At 36.9% G+C, this 18,515-nt stretch overlaps 8 protein-coding genes across 8 annotated transcripts; 5 read left to right on the top strand and 3 right to left on the bottom strand.

The window, feature by feature from the left end:
- Positions 1-267: 267 nt before the first annotated feature.
- KQ657_000447 (uncharacterized protein) lies at positions 268-2,421 on the top strand (the record flags this gene model as incomplete). The annotated part of the gene is made up of 1 exon (XM_043191292.1): positions 268-2,421. One exon carries the CDS (start codon positions 268-270, stop codon positions 2,419-2,421), a length of 2,154 nt encoding a protein of 717 aa, XP_043049304.1.
- Positions 2,422-2,694: 273 nt separating this feature from the next.
- On the top strand, positions 2,695-3,790 carry NHP10 (uncharacterized protein; the record flags this gene model as incomplete). Its single annotated transcript, XM_043191291.1, has 3 exons — positions 2,695-2,752; positions 2,811-3,716; positions 3,768-3,790. 3 exons carry the CDS (start codon positions 2,695-2,697, stop codon positions 3,788-3,790), a joined length of 987 nt encoding a protein of 328 aa, XP_043049303.1.
- A 2,576-nt stretch (positions 3,791-6,366) lies between these two features.
- On the top strand, positions 6,367-8,055 carry KQ657_000445 (uncharacterized protein; the record flags this gene model as incomplete). The annotated part of the gene is made up of 1 exon (XM_043191290.1): positions 6,367-8,055. The coding sequence occupies one exon, from the start codon at positions 6,367-6,369 to the stop codon at positions 8,053-8,055; it is 1,689 nt and encodes a 562-aa protein (XP_043049302.1).
- Positions 8,056-8,145: 90 nt separating this feature from the next.
- Positions 8,146-10,044, bottom strand: GUT2 (glycerol-3-phosphate dehydrogenase; the record flags this gene model as incomplete). The annotated part of the gene is made up of 1 exon (XM_043191289.1): positions 8,146-10,044. One exon carries the CDS (start codon positions 10,042-10,044, stop codon positions 8,146-8,148), a length of 1,899 nt encoding a protein of 632 aa, XP_043049301.1.
- Positions 10,045-11,471: 1,427 nt separating this feature from the next.
- KQ657_000443 (uncharacterized protein) lies at positions 11,472-13,301 on the top strand (the record flags this gene model as incomplete). The annotated part of the gene is made up of 1 exon (XM_043191288.1): positions 11,472-13,301. The coding sequence occupies one exon, from the start codon at positions 11,472-11,474 to the stop codon at positions 13,299-13,301; it is 1,830 nt and encodes a 609-aa protein (XP_043049300.1).
- Positions 13,302-13,731: 430 nt separating this feature from the next.
- Positions 13,732-15,174, top strand: KQ657_000442 (Imp2'p; the record flags this gene model as incomplete). The annotated part of the gene is made up of 1 exon (XM_043191287.1): positions 13,732-15,174. One exon carries the CDS (start codon positions 13,732-13,734, stop codon positions 15,172-15,174), a length of 1,443 nt encoding a protein of 480 aa, XP_043049299.1.
- Positions 15,175-15,289: 115 nt separating this feature from the next.
- Positions 15,290-17,035, bottom strand: HEX3 (SUMO-targeted ubiquitin ligase complex subunit; the record flags this gene model as incomplete). Its single annotated transcript, XM_043191286.1, has 1 exon — positions 15,290-17,035. One exon carries the CDS (start codon positions 17,033-17,035, stop codon positions 15,290-15,292), a length of 1,746 nt encoding a protein of 581 aa, XP_043049298.1.
- Positions 17,036-17,504: 469 nt separating this feature from the next.
- On the bottom strand, positions 17,505-18,470 carry NOP1 (rRNA methyltransferase; the record flags this gene model as incomplete). The annotated part of the gene is made up of 1 exon (XM_043191285.1): positions 17,505-18,470. One exon carries the CDS (start codon positions 18,468-18,470, stop codon positions 17,505-17,507), a length of 966 nt encoding a protein of 321 aa, XP_043049297.1.
- Positions 18,471-18,515: the final 45 nt, after the last annotated feature.

Raw genomic sequence — 18,515 nt, 5'->3', positions numbered from 1 at the left:
ACACTATAACTCTTACTATTATCACAGTATAAAGTGAGTTCTTATTGTCAGTTGCCTAACCTTACTTGGAAACTGTACGAAATCCTAGGGCGTGCATTCACCATCCCCGGGTTTTTGCCCTCTGGTCATTTGCCCCTTATCTATATAAATGCCATGACACACTCCTTTCTTCACAAGACCTTTACTACTATCACCATTACTATTACTATTACTACTGTTACTACTAACTGCTATTAGCCACCGCGGATAAATTCTAGTATTTCCATCATGAGCAGTCGTAAGGTTATCGTCTCGGTTAACCATACCAAGAACAAACAAGTCAAGGGGGTGGAGAAGGAGATTGAAACTTGTCTCAGGCTGATGAAGCAGGAAATCACCGATAAGGAATCATTGATCAAGATGCTTCGTAATGAAGGGGTTTATTTAAGTGAAAAGTTGGAAGACGTTGATATCTACAGAAGATCGAAGAAGAAGAAGAGATATGTTTTATTGGAACACCAAGAAGACTTTTTAGCTATGATGAGAAGCTTAAGAGTGAAAAATACATGTAAGCTTATTGTAGTTGATAAACTGTTGGATTTCAAATGGCTGATTGATGAGAAGGGATTGTCCAAGATGAAGGATGTTTTGAATGATTATAATAAGAAACTTTTGCACGTTTGCTCTGATTTTATTTCCGCCTTACAATCAGAATTGGATCCAAGTGGTATGAATAATGATGTGCCAAAGCCTGCATCAGCACCAATATCAGCATCAGGTCTCGCTCCTGCTCCTGTTAAGCCATCACAAGTAACCTCTGACATTCATTCTGAAGCAACTCACTCAGAACCTTCTCTGGTTGCTCCTACCGTCAGTTGTGATGGCTGCTGTATCAGAAGATTTATTCCCATGTACGGAACAATCTATCATTGTGAAGAGTGTCCTGATTTTGATTTATGTGGTAATTGCTACAAGAAACAAGATGAATTGAAAAACTCTACTCATAAATCATCTCATAACATGACAAGGAAAACATTAGCTTTTTCCTTAGATGAAAAGTCAAAGCAAGTTCATCCATATATATCTTGTGATACATGTGCATGTGAAAGCAAACCTTTTATTGTTGGTGAAAGGTTCAAATGCTTGGAATGTCCAGACTTTGATATGTGTGGAGATTGTGTTCTGAATAGAGATAATATTCCAAATCATAAAATGGGATATCATAAACTAGAACACACTATGGTAAAGATATCAAATAGCAGAAATGTGGACATTGATCATCTGCCTAGCAGACCAAATGTTTGTCCTTTTGCTTCTTCTTATTGCAAGGCTTCTCAAGTACCTTTTGATTCTAGTTTGGATACAAAGGAAGTCTTTGTCAATACTACTACTGAGAACAAGAACATTATTAAAAAGTTCTTTGATAATGAGGACTGGCCAAAAAATATTATCAAGTTTGATGCTCTTGTTGAAAAGGCTAAGAGATATGATGATTTATTGAATCTGCTTGATGTTGATGGAGATGTCAATGAAGATACAAAGTTTGCTGTTCTACAAAGCTTTATTGAATCAATTCCTCGTGAAAAGGATCGACCAGTTGCAGTTTCGATTCCTGTGGTTGAGGAGTCTATTGAAGAACCTCCAAGCAAGATTCAAGAAAAATCAGCAACTAGTTCTCCTGAATTGTATGTTAATGTTGAATCAAGTTTTGAAAGGATTTCCCCTCTGTTATCGAGAATCTCTCTTCATAACAAGGGACCAAGTGTGTTGAATGGAGGTGATTTATCAGTTGAAATTTATTCCAATGTGGGAGTTCAAGTTTATAACAAGACTATCAACGATTTTCCCCCAATTTATCCTGGAAGTACTCGCAAGTTAAATATTGACTTTGGTATTGAAGATTACGACAAGTTTTCATTGTACGTTGCTACTGGAACACAATCATTCAATTGGAATTTTGCACGTCAATCTGCTTTGTCTTGGATCCAAGTTGAACCTGAGGAAGGTTTTATTGTCAAAAATATGGAGATTGAACCCAAAGTCGAGAACAAAGATGTGGAGATGAATATTTCACAAGAAGTAAGCGTGGTACTTCCCAAATATGAATCTGAAACTGAAGCTCAATTAACAGGCAATGAAACTGATTCACCATCTGAAGCTGAAGATTTACTTAAGGATGAAAAGAACTTTGTTGAATCTGTTCATGCAGTTATTTTACCCACCTTACTTAAGGACTCGACTTCATCCTCCACGCCATTTGTGGATGCTCATAATGAAGTTGAATCAGAGGATACGCCCAAAGAGAGCGATAATGAGAATGAGAATGAGAATGAGAGTGAGAATATGGATGATTATGATATGATGAGCAGTGATGAAGGAGAATCAGATCTTGAAGAATATGAGATTTTATCTCCTGTTATTTCTCATCCAGGATCACAATGATTATGATATGATTTGGTTTTTTATCTTTTTTATTTTATCGATGGTGTTGTTAATGGATAGCAATTTATAAGTGTATAGTGTTGATTGAATGGTTTAAGATATTAGTAGATTATTGTAGCAGATTATTATGGAAGGGATTATCAACCACTGGCGTACCTTGACGCTTTAAAAGGTGACAGAATTTTGGTGGTAGCGCAAGAAATGTACATTCAAAAAATTACTCAACTATGAACCCAATATAGCGATTCACAGTTGGCAGCTTTTGTCATAATAATGTCGAAACAAAGTACCAAGGCTATTGCCTTCAAGGACACGATTCCTGAGAGCGAAGGTAAGTGAAGAAAAGATTATGCAACCAATAAGAAGCTGTGTACTAACCATAATTGTAGAGGAGAGGTTTAAGCAAAAGTGTAAGGATTTGAAGCGAAGAATAAGTGAAATTGAACAGAGTAATGAAATAGCATCGCTTGCAATTTATAGAACCAAATCGAATATTCGTCGTTTAAGGCTTGAACATGCGATTTTGATTGAAAGATTGGAGCAACGAGCATTGGAATTCCCTGAAGATGATGAGGAGTTGCTGTTAATGAATGAAGATATACCTGTTCCTCCTACACCCACGTTATTGACCGATTCATTGACTACACAAGTGCCTAAGTTGAGCAGAAATGGAGTTACCAAGGGGTCAGTTAAGAAGGGGATGAAGGGAGTTAAATTGAAGGATAGTGAAGGGTATTATGGGGTTACAACATTCACAGTTAAAACACCTAAAGTTAGAGATCCTGATTTACCCAAAAAACCCACCAATGTTTATTTGCTCTTTTGCGATCTGGATAGGGAGAGGATTAGAGCCAAGTTGGAGGAAAAGGGTCCAGTTAATAAAGGTGATTTGGGTAGAGCATTACTTGATGAATGGGGAACACTATCTATGGAAGATAAGGCTCCCTTTTATAAGTTGTATGAAAAGGATAGACTTAGATACAATGCAGAAATGGAAGCTTATAATAAAAAGAAGAATATTGTACCTGAAGATCCTCCAACAAAGAAGGTCAAGCGTAAGATGAAACCAAAGGCTGATGAACCTCCAGTTAAAATTGAACAAGAATCTGAAGTTGACCATGAGACTGAACATGACCATGAAATTGAGCACGACCATGAAATTGACCACAAACCAGTGGAAACTTCCATTGATAAAAACGAGCAAGATGCTGCAGAGCCAGATCATGTTAAACAAGAACAAGATGTCGAAGATCACGAACATGAATCAACTGAGATTTTTAACAATGAAGCAACAGGTACACCTGAAGCAACTTCCACAACAAAAAATACTTCTACAACTACTACAGGGGCTGGTACTACAGATCAATAATGAACATAGAAATCATTATTTTTGTCATCTTTGTATACAACCTGTCGGTTACATATTTGTCCCAGCATTGACCTTTCAATAACACAAGCTCAAGTTCACTCAAGGTAGGGTTGTGGGAAAGATTGGATACACTTGACCACCGCAACGTCAAATGTCCCCTGTGTCTCATATCCAAGATCGTTGTGAGTCTGTTCATAATCAGCACATTGTCGTTGGCCACGGACTATTAATGCAAGAGATATTAATCACTTTAGTAAGGTATCTCTGTACAATAATGAGGCTAAATGACTATACTTTGTGCGACATTAAACTATCCAAGTCTTCAGCTACCCCATGTATATTAATGTGATCCTATGTGCATATAGATGTTATGCTGCATGAAATACTTTCTACCTAGTTTATATAACTATTTACTTCTGCTGGTGTACTTAATTTATACTGCTAGCTCCTTATTTAAAGTTTTTGATCTGCTGAAGATTTAATCAGAAACGTAGATGTCTTAATTCCCCTTGATAACATGATAGTCAACAATACTTAAAAAGGGTTTTAAGGATAGCAAAGTGCCACCAAAAACTGTTTCTGAAAATGCCAAGTATGGTGGCGAGTACTATCCTGGAAGGGTATATCTAACAACAGGGTTATTTGTATCAGATTTGCTTATTTTGTTTGGGTACTTGGCAATATGGATTCCAAAAGAGGCAGAAATTGTTGCACCTATTCTTCTGGTAATTTTGTCTTTGGTTACGATTGGGTTTCTACCAGAGGGCCTTTTCCATATAAAGTCAAGCCCAAGATGGTCACACACCTTTGCTAGTATTTTCTTTGGTTCACGTTATCTTCTTATACGTTCATCTACACAGTAAATTCTAGATCCTAGGTTGTCTGAAATTTAGTTGGAACTGTTACATATGCAAAAGCTAATAATTATATGCATGATACAGAGTAAGTTTCAATATGACCTTGTTTTAGAATGTAGAATAAAATAGCTATTAAATGTAATACTGCAGAATTATTCTTAGGAATGGTTGCAACTTTAGTAAGGTAACTTTCTCCTAGGAGTGTTTATTAATGTACTTACCTTGTGCGATGTCGAATTATTCAAGACTTTAGGTTACCCTAGGTATATGCATCTGAACCTCAGCATATAGATGTTATGCTTGATATAACGCTTTTTCTGCGTCTGCTATTTACATCTATTTGTATAAGTAATCAGTTCTTTGTCTGTTTTGAACCACGAAGGTACATATATAAATGTTGGGATAATTTAATTCATCCAGTTAAAAACCAGAGGACATCACCATAATAACTTACAATACGATCAGCTCCCATGACATCTTTCTGTGATGAAGACAACCTTATATAAATTCCTGTAACTGAAACTCTGACTGAAACTCTCCACCTTGAAGACATACGTATAAAAAGTTCTTCCACTGAAACTAGCAATGGGGACCCGATATTTATAATACCAAATCTTATTATATCAGGTTTCTGTATTTTGATGTCATTGCTTCTTTATTTCCCCAGAGACGTTGCTAATGTGATTGCACCGAGAGTACCTGGATTCTTGTCGATGGCTGGAAACGGTTTTCTGCCGCTACCCTTATTTATTAAATCACGGCTGGAGTGGTCAGACCTCACTAGTATTTGATGTGTTTGGATGGCTCCTTTATTTAGTTTAAGCCCTATATAGATATGGACTTTTTATAGGTCATGGTGAATTATTATATATGTGTATATATAACTTTGATAGCTCTGCATAAAACAAGTGTCTGGTATATTTCTTTAAAGTCGTGCGTGGCTAATTAAGTTACTGCATGAAATCAGGGGTTGCTTGGTAGTATGTCACTAAAGAGTTAATGTGAATCTACACATCCAGTTTATTATTAACATGTAATCGAAGGTTCTCTTATATACTCTATTATTTATTTTATCAGGTTAAGCCTCTTTATCAATAGCTTGATTCCTTTCCCTTTTTCGGACAACTTCCTTAACATCTGGACTAAGCACAAAGTTTTTCCCCATGTGTTGATGCATCATCACACGGAACAGTGGTGGTGTTGTCACGTGACTGTGAGACCACAAGCCAAGTCTCTAGATAGGGACTTATAGTCATAATATCGGCCAATTTAAGAAGAAGGAAGTCGCTCATGAAACATGTGTTAGTTATTAACAATGTGTGCTGGTAATACAGGGGAAATTAGAAGTAAGAAACGAGGAAATGGCCAAGGTTAAAACAAGGTATAAATTCAGAGGAATTCGACCCATCTTTAGCAATGCACTTAGAAACGACAAAAGTTCTCAAGTGTTGAAAATACATAATCTGAATACACAAGTGACTAAGAATTGAAAGACTTTTTTAGCAGTTAAGCTGACTAGTTTTAATTGACACCCTCCCGTTAAGCTCAACTATTCTGGACTTCAGAATGCCCGTAAAAAGCTTATTGCGCACAGCACGACCCTTGGAAACGCTAGCAACCCCCCAGGTTCTGCATTTAAATAGAAAAAGTTGGAGTGATTAATTTGGCCGCTAAAATTATTCTATTCGTCACATTCTTCTTCTTCTTTACTCAGTTACAATGTATGCAAGTCGTGCCATACGAGATATAAGATCCGGGTCATCTACTCGGTCATCATCCCGAGTCAGAACTCCAATGGTTGATGGTGAAGAGAATGGAAGTTTAGATGTCAATTTTCATGTATTAGAAGAGTTGCTTGCTCAGAAGTTGGAAAATTATCAACTAGAACAGCAAGAAGAATCTGAGGGTGGCCCGGAAGCCGGAGCTCAAGGGTCTTCGTTATTATCAGTAGGAGCCGCTTCCAATACGACCGGTTCATCCATTGCTCATGAAAAGGCCAATAAAATAAGGATATCTTCCACTAATAGTATCAATGAAATTATTCATTCATTAACATTTGCTTCTAGAACAGAAGTTAGTTCTCAAAGTAGAGAAATGTTATTAGCTCAATTATATAAGTTGATCGTATCCAAGCCTTTAGTGATTCATAATGAAGAAAGTTCAGGAACCAATGATTATGTCGATGAAGAGAAAATACAAGCGCTTATCAAAGTGTTTTTAAGTGGCGATTATCGGTCAAGTTCTGAGTTTTCTCTTTTATATAGATGTGTGATTGCTCTTTTAGCCAGTGATATTGAAGAATTTAGTGGATTGGCAAGTGGTGAATTTCAAACTCATATAGCTAAATTGGTCTATGATCCACCAAATCAAAATGTCACCTTGGACAATAAGAGTAATTTAATAACTGGGTTAGTTGGACTTTTATTAGTTTTAAATAATGGGTCTGGAGCTTATGGGATTGATGATCGGATTAAATGGTTACTTCATGATGTCGCAGATGGTTATGTTCAAAGTTCCATAACTTTATCAAAACAAGTTGATAAGGGAGAAACAGATCATAATACTTTTATTACTGATAAAGAAGGTGATGCAGCAATTATTGGAGAAGCTACTTCAAGAGCCAGTCAAGAAGCAAATGTTGCAATTAGTGCAATCCATGGAGTTGGATGTTTATTAACATTAATGACTCGCGGTGATTATTTAAATGAGTTTATTAGTAGTGATGAAATTATTGGTAAATTGGTGGAATTTTTGGATAACGAAGTGAATGTGGATATTTCTAAAGCTGCAGGAAGAGTTATTGCATTGATTTATGAGATTTATACTTATGGTGAAGATGAAGATGAAAATGACCAAGATTATAATTATAATGCTCCATATTATGAACAAGAAAGCTTATTTCAAATTGTTAAGAGATTGGGGAATTTGTCAACCAAAAAAGTTGGTAAAAAGGATAAAAAGAATGTTGTATCGATATTCAGAGATATTCTTAATACATTGGAGAATTATACCACGAAAGAGAAAAGAATTGAAATATACAAGAAATCTCAACAAGGATTGGATTTATTAAGTCAATCCACTCATATCAAGTTATCTCGTACCAGATCTTTATCAATTAATAGTTGGTTTTTATACTTACGATTAATTCATTTGAAATGGTGTTTTAGTTTTGGAGTCCATGCTCAACTTGTGGCCAATGATACTATTAGAGATATTTTAAGAGAACCACCTTCGGAATATCAATTGAAATATGGTAAAGGCCAAGGAACTGGTGATGGAGACATTGATGACGACGTTTACTTTACAAACGATGTGCACAATGTTAGTGAAAAGAAACGTACAGAGAAGATTCGGAAAGCCCGTCAACTGAAATTAGATGATGAATTGAATCATCTTGAAATATCTTAAGTATTTATTTATTCAGAATATAATTTATATCAAACATCTATCAAGGAATAAACGGTGTATATATATCTAAAGGACATTAAAAGGTTATCATTATTGAGGCCGGATACCCATTTTCCCAATGTAGTCTTCAGCATCTTGTTTCATTTGTTCGGCTGTCTTTCTATTCCATCCGAGTTCACGGCCCATGATGTTCACCACGGCATCAATGGAAACGTAGGCTTCTTTGGCATTCAAAAATGCCAATCGCGTTCTTCTTGCAAGGAAATCCACTGGGGTACGAGCATACTCATAATTCATGGCATATTTCAATTCTGCAACTGTGAAAGGTTCAGTTTCCATGAATGATTCACCTAATAATTCCTTTGGATGTTCAATTTTACCAGCTAATTCAATTGGAAGACGATTCAGTGGATCGCTGATATATAATTTAGCAAGTATTACTGAACGAGTTCCATAATTATTAGCCCAATGAGTAGCTAATTTGGCAGGAATATGATATTCATGAATTAATTGAGTATCAATCCCTGGGTGATAATTCTCTCCACCAGCAAGTATGATTGAATTGGTTTGGCATGGACGTTTAGGCTCCAAGTTTGAGGTTGAAATGATGGTATTAACGGTTTCCTCAGCCATTTCTCTATAAGTTGTCCATTTACCTCCCAGAATTGTAACTAACCCAGTTGGAGAAGTAGTGATCAAATGAGATCTTACTAATCCTTCAGTTTTCCCATTGTTCTCTTCAATAGAAGGATCTTTAACTAGAGGACGAACACCACTCCAAGCTGATAAAACATCTTCTCTTTCAACTTTGAAGTTAATATACTTTTGAAGTTCATTCAAAATATCATTAATCTCATCTTCTTTAGCAACTGGTGAATCAGGCACTTCCTTTAAAGGAGTATCAGTTGTACCAGCTAACACTTTCCCCTGCCATGGTAAAAAGAACATTACTCTACCATCTTCAGTGCTTGGATCCAAAAGACCCATTTCCTTGGGCCCATAATATTCAGGTAATACAATGTGAACACCACTTGAAGGCACAACCATTTTAGGTAATTGTTTAATTAATGGAGGTAACCCCTTAGGATCTTTATCCATTTCCAAAATTTGATCAGCAAATGGTCCTGTAGCATTGACCACTGATTTAGCCTTAATCTGGAAAGTTTCTCCTGTTTCTCTATCCTGAGCAATGACACCGATAACTTTAGAATCTTGTTTAAGTAATTGAACAACATTCATATAATTAAGTACGGTGGCTCCATTTTCAATAGCTGTCAAAGCCAAAGTAGCGTTCATTCTGGCATCATTAAAACTACCATCATGATATAAACATGCAGCTTTCAAATTGGAAGATTCAATCATTGGAGCAGCAGCTTTGGCATGCTCACCCAAATATAAAGTAGAGGACCGTAAATTTTGATAGCCAGCAAACCAATCATACATTTTACAACCGGCATAGAAATAAGGAATTTGCCACCATTTATAAACTGGAATCAAAATAGGTAAGACAGAGACTAAATGAGGAGCGGTTCGCATCATATTAGCTCTTTCATTTAACGCTTCAATCACCAAATCCAATTGATCCTTCAGTAATTGGAAGATTGCCTTCTCCAAATATCTTACCCCACCATGAGCCATTTTCGTTGATTTAGATGAAGTTCCACTAGCAAAATCTTCTCTTTCTAAAAGACATACTGATAACCCTCTAGTTACAGCATCAACTGCTACACCAGAACCCACAGCACCACCACCGATGATTAAGGTATCAAAAGTCGTGGGACCATCTTTTAACCGTTGTAACAATTGTTGTCTTGTAGGAGGTTTGACGACATTTTTCTCTTGTGTTGATAATGGTTGGAAATTGGTGTAATCAACCAAAGGTTTATTAGGTGACTTTATAAAATCAAGATACACTACAGTCAGACCTAAAGCTGCAGATGCGACGTATGTCGCTTTCGCCAACTTCGAAGTAGCCAAACGACGGAACATAGTTCCTATAAATATCTTTATATAATCTAGATGATAATAATATTAAACTGTTGAAAATTTTTTTGGTACCAGGTTTAACTTTATAAGTCCGTATGATCGTCGTCGTCACCGACTTTTCACAGGCAGCGCTCTCACCCGACATCTTCCTGGACTGGCACGACGCAAAAGAATTTCACCTGAGTCATTCAGCGTCGGGTGTGGGGGAGACGTGATTCAAAAAGTAGTATATACAGTCACATAGCAAGTGAATCCAATGTAGCTGGCGTAGTCATATAGATTATATATATACTTTACGTGTTAATATAGCAGTAATGCGCTTAACGAACTGACTTACATATATTTGCATAAATATACGTAATGTTTATTGATATGGTGTACTGACAGTTCACTGTATTACTAATACTTTGTGGGTGGTTATTAGTTCATAGCTGGACGAGCCTGACCCCCAATTATCATATGAGGAAGGAATTTTCTTCAGCCTGGAACCCCACCACTTCGGCCCGAAACCGCACACGTGAGTATTCTAATTATATCCACACATAATCATATACAGGATAGAAGGTTATCAATCATGAATACAGCTTTTAATTTCTATTTTTGTTCCCACTATGGTCGTGGTTGTGGTTGTCAATAAATTAGTAGTGGCTCCCCTAACACCAATGATTATTTATTCCATTGCACCAACACTCTAAGAGAGTTCTATCCAATTTAATGATAATAGTTTGGGCGAGTTAAATACCCCAGGCGCTATTGACTCACCTGGTGGTCCAGAACCCCGTCAAAGGTCTGATTACGAGAGTCAGTCGTTGAGTGCCACTACCGTGTTTTAATGAAATCTTTGTAAGATGACGTAGATTATGGAATGATCATGAGTTTGATCCTGATTTCAAAGAAATTTCTGATCTTATCACCCTTGAAGTCTCGTTAGGAGGCCAATCTTAAACGCTCAAGAACTCATATGTTCTCGAGCTCAATTCGTCCTACAAAGTATTTCAATTTGACCGGAACACGGTTCCGTAGCTCAAATGTGTCGTGAGCGAACACTTGAAGAAAAGAAGGCTTTAGACCTGTTAAATGATCAAAGAAAGTTACCGATCAAGGAACTTGAAGACTGGGTAGCTGAGCGGGAACAGAGAATGCTAGATGTGGATCCGAATTATGTTGTCGAAGCTTGTAGTGTTAATCAATACAAGACTACAACTCGACTTTTATGAATAGACTACAGGGGTATCGTAAATTACTACACACATTTATATACAAGAACTTTAATACCCAAAGCGAATCGCGCTACCATTTAGTAATTGTGCTAAAAACGACCCCCCACTTAATTTTAACTACCCTCTGTGAGCTTGTAAATATACAACTACTACTATCACTATGTTAATTGTTCAATGCAATTCCAAAAGTAAGGATATATATTTGAAGTAATGGATGAATCTTCTACGACCTTGTTGATTGAGCAATTCAAAGCAGTCACGGATATTTCTTCCGATGATAATGATGAAGATATTTCCAACTTGCTTCGTGTTCATGACTATAACATGAATAATGCCATTTCAACATATTTTGATTCCGGCTTTACAAGTGTTTCCGGGTCCAACAGGAATGAAGTACGTGATTCCAGAGAATATTCTGATACTTCTGTTTCAGTGAATGAATATTCTCCAGCAGTTGATGCTGACGTGATTTTGCCATCCACCAGTGGAATTGCCTCAGGAGCTTCTTTCCATGATATTGAAGATAATACGTCAAGACAACGTCGACCATCTTTTCAAACCGTCAATTTACAACATCAGTTGTACTATGATTCGTTTATGCCCAAACTTCCAAAAGCACCCAAGCTTTCCAATCATTGGCAATTGGGCTTATCATTGTACAATTCCCGGAAACAGGCAGAACAATTACTGGAAAAGAGTCAAGAGAAAGAAGGAGAAGAAGATGTCGATGCTAAGCTGTTAGAGGTTGAAACTATTAATAGTACTCCTTCCGAATCCAATGATATAAATGGTGGTGTTCGCAAATCACGTCCACTTTGGTTATTATTTTTAATTATACCCCAAGGATTCATTAATGCACTTGTATCTATTGCCCAATTTTTTTTATCACCATTCTTTTCATCTTCTTTACCTTTGAAAAGACATCGCATTATTCCCAAACTGTTCAATTATGATCATTTACAAATGGATTTTATACCCAAACTTTCACCCTCTATAAAGGAATTAGCTAAAACAAATTTGCACATTGTGGATAAACATTTTAATGAGACTTTTGACAAAGCTATGAAGGAGTACAAATGGCTTTTGGTTATCCTTCTGACTCCAGATGATGAGAATCCAGAGGAAGAATTGGAAACATCGTTTATTGATAAATTTCTTTTGAATTCTAGAGTTCAAACGGTTTTTAGTAAGGAAAATTCATCTATTTTCATTGGAAGTGTTAACGGGTCACCTGAATGTCTTGAATTGGCTCAAACGTATCAAGTGAAAAGACTTCCATATGTCATGCTTGTTGCTAATATCAACAATATTCCTTCTATTGTTTACAAGTGTAATTTGGCACCTATATTTGTTACTCCTGGTGCTCTACCAACAACTATTGATAAGATTATACGAAATATCCTGAAACAAGTTGAAATTTATACTCCACAATTAATAAGTGATAAATTTGAGTCTCAAGAAATGGAGCAAAGTCGTCAAATCCGTCAATCTCAAGACGATGCTTATTTGCAATCTCTTGAACGTGATAGACAACGTAAACTTGAAAGAGAGAATTCCCAATGGTTAAAATCTCTCAAAACTTCATTCCTTAAATATCATATTTGCCTCGGTGAAGAAGAAGAATATGAAGATACTCCAATACGATGTGCTATTAAATTGCCTAATGGGAAAAGACTTTTATCAAGATTCTCACCGCTGTTAACAATCACACAGCTTTATTTTCATATTGAGAAACACCTTTACATTGCACAATTACTTGAAGACGGAGACTTTGAATCAGAAGCAGAAATCCATGAAAAGTTAGCTTTGGAAAACCTTCAACCACCCTCTCATAAAGATGGCTCTGAATTCACATTGGAAGATTACCAGACAAAATTTCCATGGAATTTCGAAGTGGTCCAGCCATATCCTAAAGTTGTGATAGCTTCATCAAAGAAGAAGCTTAGCGAGGTTAAAGAACTTAAGAGCGGAGCAAATCTATTGGTTGAGTATACTGATGATGATACCGATGACGTTGATAATGAAGAGAGCAATGAATGACGCATTGTATAAACCGGAATGAATGTAACTACACTTATATTAGTATGATTACGTAATATCTAGATATCCTCTAATCAGCCTTTCACTTGTCCATGCCCCCCTCCCCAGTCGTGTACAGCTCAAGTACAGAGGGCTATAGCAAGTCAGGATAGGGAATGAATTTGGACCGAGACTTTAGGCGAAGCTCTACTCTCCTTAATAATTGAACACCTGCTGTTAGACAACCACATAATCGGATTGGTATTTTTGGACATATAATACCGATATATAACGTATTAGAGTGAGGCTTCAAGGATCATATCCACCAATCAGAACGGTCGTTGAGCTCAAGGTACTAGTAAGGTACAGATCAGGTTACAAAATATCGCCTAATATAACTTACCCGTTAGTGAACTCCAGATTATCTTACAATAGTTAGTTTTGCATTAATATGGCAAGTCGCATGTCGAGGTTAGAGGCGGAAAGATTGGCTATTCTTCAACTGTCTATTAGTAGGGGTCGTTCAGCATCTCCACTGGGAGACAATAGTCGTAGTAGCAGTATTAGTGGAGGTGATGATAATATGACTAAAGAACTTAAATGGTCAATCACCAATCATGACCCTCTGGAAAGAATCAAGAAGACTAAAGCAGACAATGAGAATGAAATTGATGATTCCAAAATCTTATGGGACAATGATGAAGTATCTGAAGAGGAACATTTAAGTGATGATGATAACAATGAAAAGTTTCATTACAATGAGGGTGGAGGATCAATTTTACCCAATTATTCTGCTTTAAATGATGAAACCATTAATGAAGTGCTGATGATTTTAGAAAGTCAAGATTTAACTGATGGTTCTATTATTAAAAGACTTGAAGCTTTAACAGCATCTGAAAGAGCTTTGGCTAATGCCAAAAATATTGGTACTACCATCGATAAGGAGCAACTTGACAAGTTACAAGAAGATAAACAGAAATTAACTGGTGAAGAATTAGATTTATCTAAACTGGATCAAGATGCTGGTTCCCGTAAACAAAAGTTAGAATCATATCAAAGTTATAGAAAGAAAGTTCTTGATGAAAAGAATGACACTCAAAAGAATCATCATCATCATCACCACCAAGCTGCATCTTCCACTGCTTCCAATGATGAGAATGACAGTTCCAAGGAAGATGAACCCAATAACGATTTCATGGTTCCTTACACTTCAGCTGTTGAAGATAAATTGGATTCTGAATTTGCATCTCAGTTGAATGAATCCATTAAGGAAGGAGAATTGGATTCCAATAAAACTTATTCAAGAGTAATTCAGACTATTACAAGAGGTAATTTTTTTGAATTGATAAACCCCAAGGTTAAACCTAAAATGTTTTTAGTTTGTATGGATTTTTCACCGGAATCCATATTTGCCTTGGAATGGTGTATTGGGACTGTTTTAGTAGATGGTTCAGTGTTGTTTATTGTATGTGTGATTGAAGAAAGTGATTCCAACCATCATCTAAAAACTTCAGCTATTAATGAATCTCAAAGAGTCAAACAAAGATTGGAAATGTTGAATAGAGCAAAGCAGCAGGCTTTAAATCTTTTGAAATTAACTAAATTACAAGTCCATGTGGTTATTGAAATTATTCATCATCCAATTCCTCGTCATTTGATTTTGGAATTTATAGATAATTTAAAACCTACTTTAGTCGTAGTGGGTTCAAAAGGTCAATCTGCTATTAAGGGAGTCTTGTTAGGTTCATTGTCTAATTATTTGGTGACAAAATCTTCCGTCCCAGTTATGGTTGTTCGAGAGAAATTAAAGAAGATTAATAAGTTTAAAAGTGGTTCTAGTGTATTTGCCAATAACATTAGACCTTTAACTTTATCTGAAGCAAGAATCGATTAAATTTATTTCTTATTATCTTTATTATTATCTTCGTTGTTGATCTAGAAATGTTTTTAGAATCAAGGCTGTATGTATACACCTTTATTAAGTATACTCTTTATTTATATATCCCAAATTAAATGTATAGTTCAGTGAATGACCTTGCAGCGAACCTCTTATTACAATGACAAACCTTTGGTGAAGAGATTAAAGGATTATCAATAGATAATTTTAGTTTAGTTGATTTGGATATTCTTCCAGATCTATTACCAATATTCTTAACACATCTTCCACAATAAACATGTCCACATTTAGCACTAAACACTCGTTTGGAAAGATCCTTATCAACATCAGTGATCATCTTATTACAAAACCAAGGTGCTGGAACGTCATATTGTTGTTGATACTTCTCAAAGTCTTCATCATATTTCGGATTAGGCTTGAAATCTTGTGGGATTCCACAACCTAATTCTACTCCACATAACTCACAATAAACTTGAACTTCAGAGTTGATCCGTGACACATGTCTCTTGTTATTTGGATCAACAATCAGTTTCTTCTTTTGTAGATAAGCTTTCCTATTGTAAAGGTTTTCTCTTGAGATTTTATCAGAAACAGCTTCATCCAACTCACGTTCTATTCGACTCATAATACTGGCTTCAATATCATCTGGCCCATTCCCTTGCCATTGACTGAGCCCTCCCGCTTCACCACCACCTAAAGGATATCCTCGTACAACAGCTCCATATCCAGTGTCTCCCAAGGGGATAGTAACATGGTTATAGAAGTTATGCAATGTTCGAGAAACATTGTCTGGGTTATTTAAATCAAAGGGTAACATTGTACTTACCATACGAAGTTGGTTATTTCTACTTCGTATGTTCGGATTCCGATGGAACACATCTCGTCTAGACGCTGGTAATCGGAATCGGGTATTATTGGGAGGCATCAATGGTGTTCTTCTAATATAGTTAGAACCATTGGGTGTAACCGTAGTGGGGGTTCTTCTACCAGTATTTGTAGAAGGAAGTTGATTCCCAGTTCCATAACTTCCAAATGGGGTATGAATAACTTCAAATCCACGAAGTTGTCTTTCTCCAGTAACAACAACTCCATCATCGTCTGCTGTGGTATTTTCTTCTTGTATGCGGTTATTATCGCTATTATTATCATTATTATTATTATTGTTATGTCGTATAGTTGAATTACCTTCAGGTACTATTTCAACAACTCCAAGTATTTGGACCTCATCATCGTCTTCTTCTTCATCCAAGTCAATCTGTTCCATATTATTACTCCGAGTGCGTGGTACCGATGTAGTGTTAGAAGGTTCATTCCCATTCGGTATTACACTGCGAGGACTTATCGGTGGGAGAATGGGATTTCTATCTCCGAATACCCGACTGTTTGTTCTACCATCAACTGCAGGCATTCTAAATATATTAGCCAATGATGGTAACGTTGGTGGTCGGGCATCTGACGGTGTATGCGATGAACTATTGCTTATAGAGGTCTCATACTCAGTTGAAGTAGTGTCATTCTCAGTGGTTGGGGTATCGTTCTCGTTCTCGTTCAAGGTTAGTGGGGTTTCAGTCTCATTCTCATTTGATGGCGAGGTCTCAGATAAAGTTCCAGGTACCAGTCTTGAAGATATCGATACTATAGTCAAGGGTGTTGAAGTAGCTGGTGTGGTATCACTATTATGATCTTCTATTGCTAGTGGCAAGTTTTCATTATTAATAACCATGTTATCACTATTACTAACAGGACGATTTGACTCGGTAGTGGTGGTGGAGGTTTCTTCTAGTTGTTCTTCCTTCTTCGTATCAGAGTCCTCGGGCTGTAGCCGTCTCCTCTTAGTATTATTATTATCGCTTTCCATATTCAACGGTAGCATTAGCTATAGTTATCGTTTATTCGGTTCTAGTGGGTCGTTTCTTGATATGACCACCCTAAGTAATTAGTAGATGGATGTCCGTAACCACAGCGAATGAGTTCATACCAAATGATAATTACTAATATATATTCGATATATATATGAATAAGGGTTCTTTATATGCTTATTTGCCTTCGATATAGAAGAACTATATTTATCTATCTAAGACTAAGTAGCATTCACCTCTATTAAAAGCAGAAAACAGACATTTATTATCCCAACAATCACGTGACCATTTAAGAAGAACCGAATTCTTGACTTTGTAATCAATAATTACTTTTTTCTTTCTTCTTCTTGTGTACTATTACAATAAATGCTGTAACTATGAAATATTAAATCCTCTAACCAAAATAAGACTGTTTCTTTTGTAACCCTATTATTAAGAAGTTATGATTAACTTCCTTCATATAGTGGTTTATTTCTTCAAACCACTTCTGACATAACGACCAACAACAATACAATGATCTCTTTCATAAGGTTCCAAAGTCAATTGTTCTAAAGGCTTAATTCTTTCTTCTCTTAACTTTTGCACTTCTCTGGCGAAAACGGTTTCGGCATCGACAGTGGAGTCAATACAACTGGCCTTAATGGAGATAACAACCAAACCTTGATCCTTAAGGAACAAATGAGAGTTCAAGGCAATGATACGAGCTTGATCAGGTTGAGCAACATCGGCGAAAACAACATCAACCATGGAAATCAACATTCTGTATTTTTGAGGGTGACGAGCATCTTCAATGATTGGAATAACATTTGGTCTCTTGGTAGCCATTGAAACCAATTCTCTACCTGGTCTGTGAGAGAATTCAACAGCGTAGACAATACCTTCTGGACCAACAATATCAGAAACGTGAGAAACAGATGTACCAGAAGCAGCACCCAAATACAAAACCTTCTTACCTGGGGCAATACCTAATTCATCAATACCACCCATAACACCAGCACCCAACTTGGATCTGAAAGGATTCCAGACACGGTATTCAGTCTTGGTAACGGCAGCACCTTCTTCTTTGGCAGGTTCTTCAACGGAAATTCTCTTTTCACCGTAAACAGATTCACCTGGGGCCATGTTCTTGGTTACCAATAAATCCTCCTTACCTCTGGCAATGAAAACACCAGCATGTCTGTGAGGTTCAACGACAACCTTAGCACCACCACGGGCACCACCACGAGCACCACCTCTACCACCACGGGCACCACCACGAGCACCACCGCGAGCACCGCCACGGGCACCGCCACGAGCACCACCGCGAGCACCACCTCTACCACCACCGAAGCCACCTCTGGAACCACCTCTTCCACCACCAAAGCCACCTCTTGAACCACCTCTTGGGGCTCCACCTCTGGAACCACCTCTACCTCTTGGAGCACCGAAAGCCATATTTATATTCTGCTAATGTAATTAAAGGATCTAAGGAACAGATAA

The sequence above is a fragment of the Scheffersomyces spartinae genome (assembly GCF_019049425.1).
Source record: "Scheffersomyces spartinae strain ARV_011 chromosome Unknown scaffold_10, whole genome shotgun sequence".
NCBI lineage: Eukaryota > Fungi > Ascomycota > Pichiomycetes > Serinales > Debaryomycetaceae > Lizanozyma > Lizanozyma spartinae.
The sequence above is the reverse complement of the archived record's forward strand: the minus strand, read 5'-3'. Positions and strand labels throughout refer to the sequence as shown.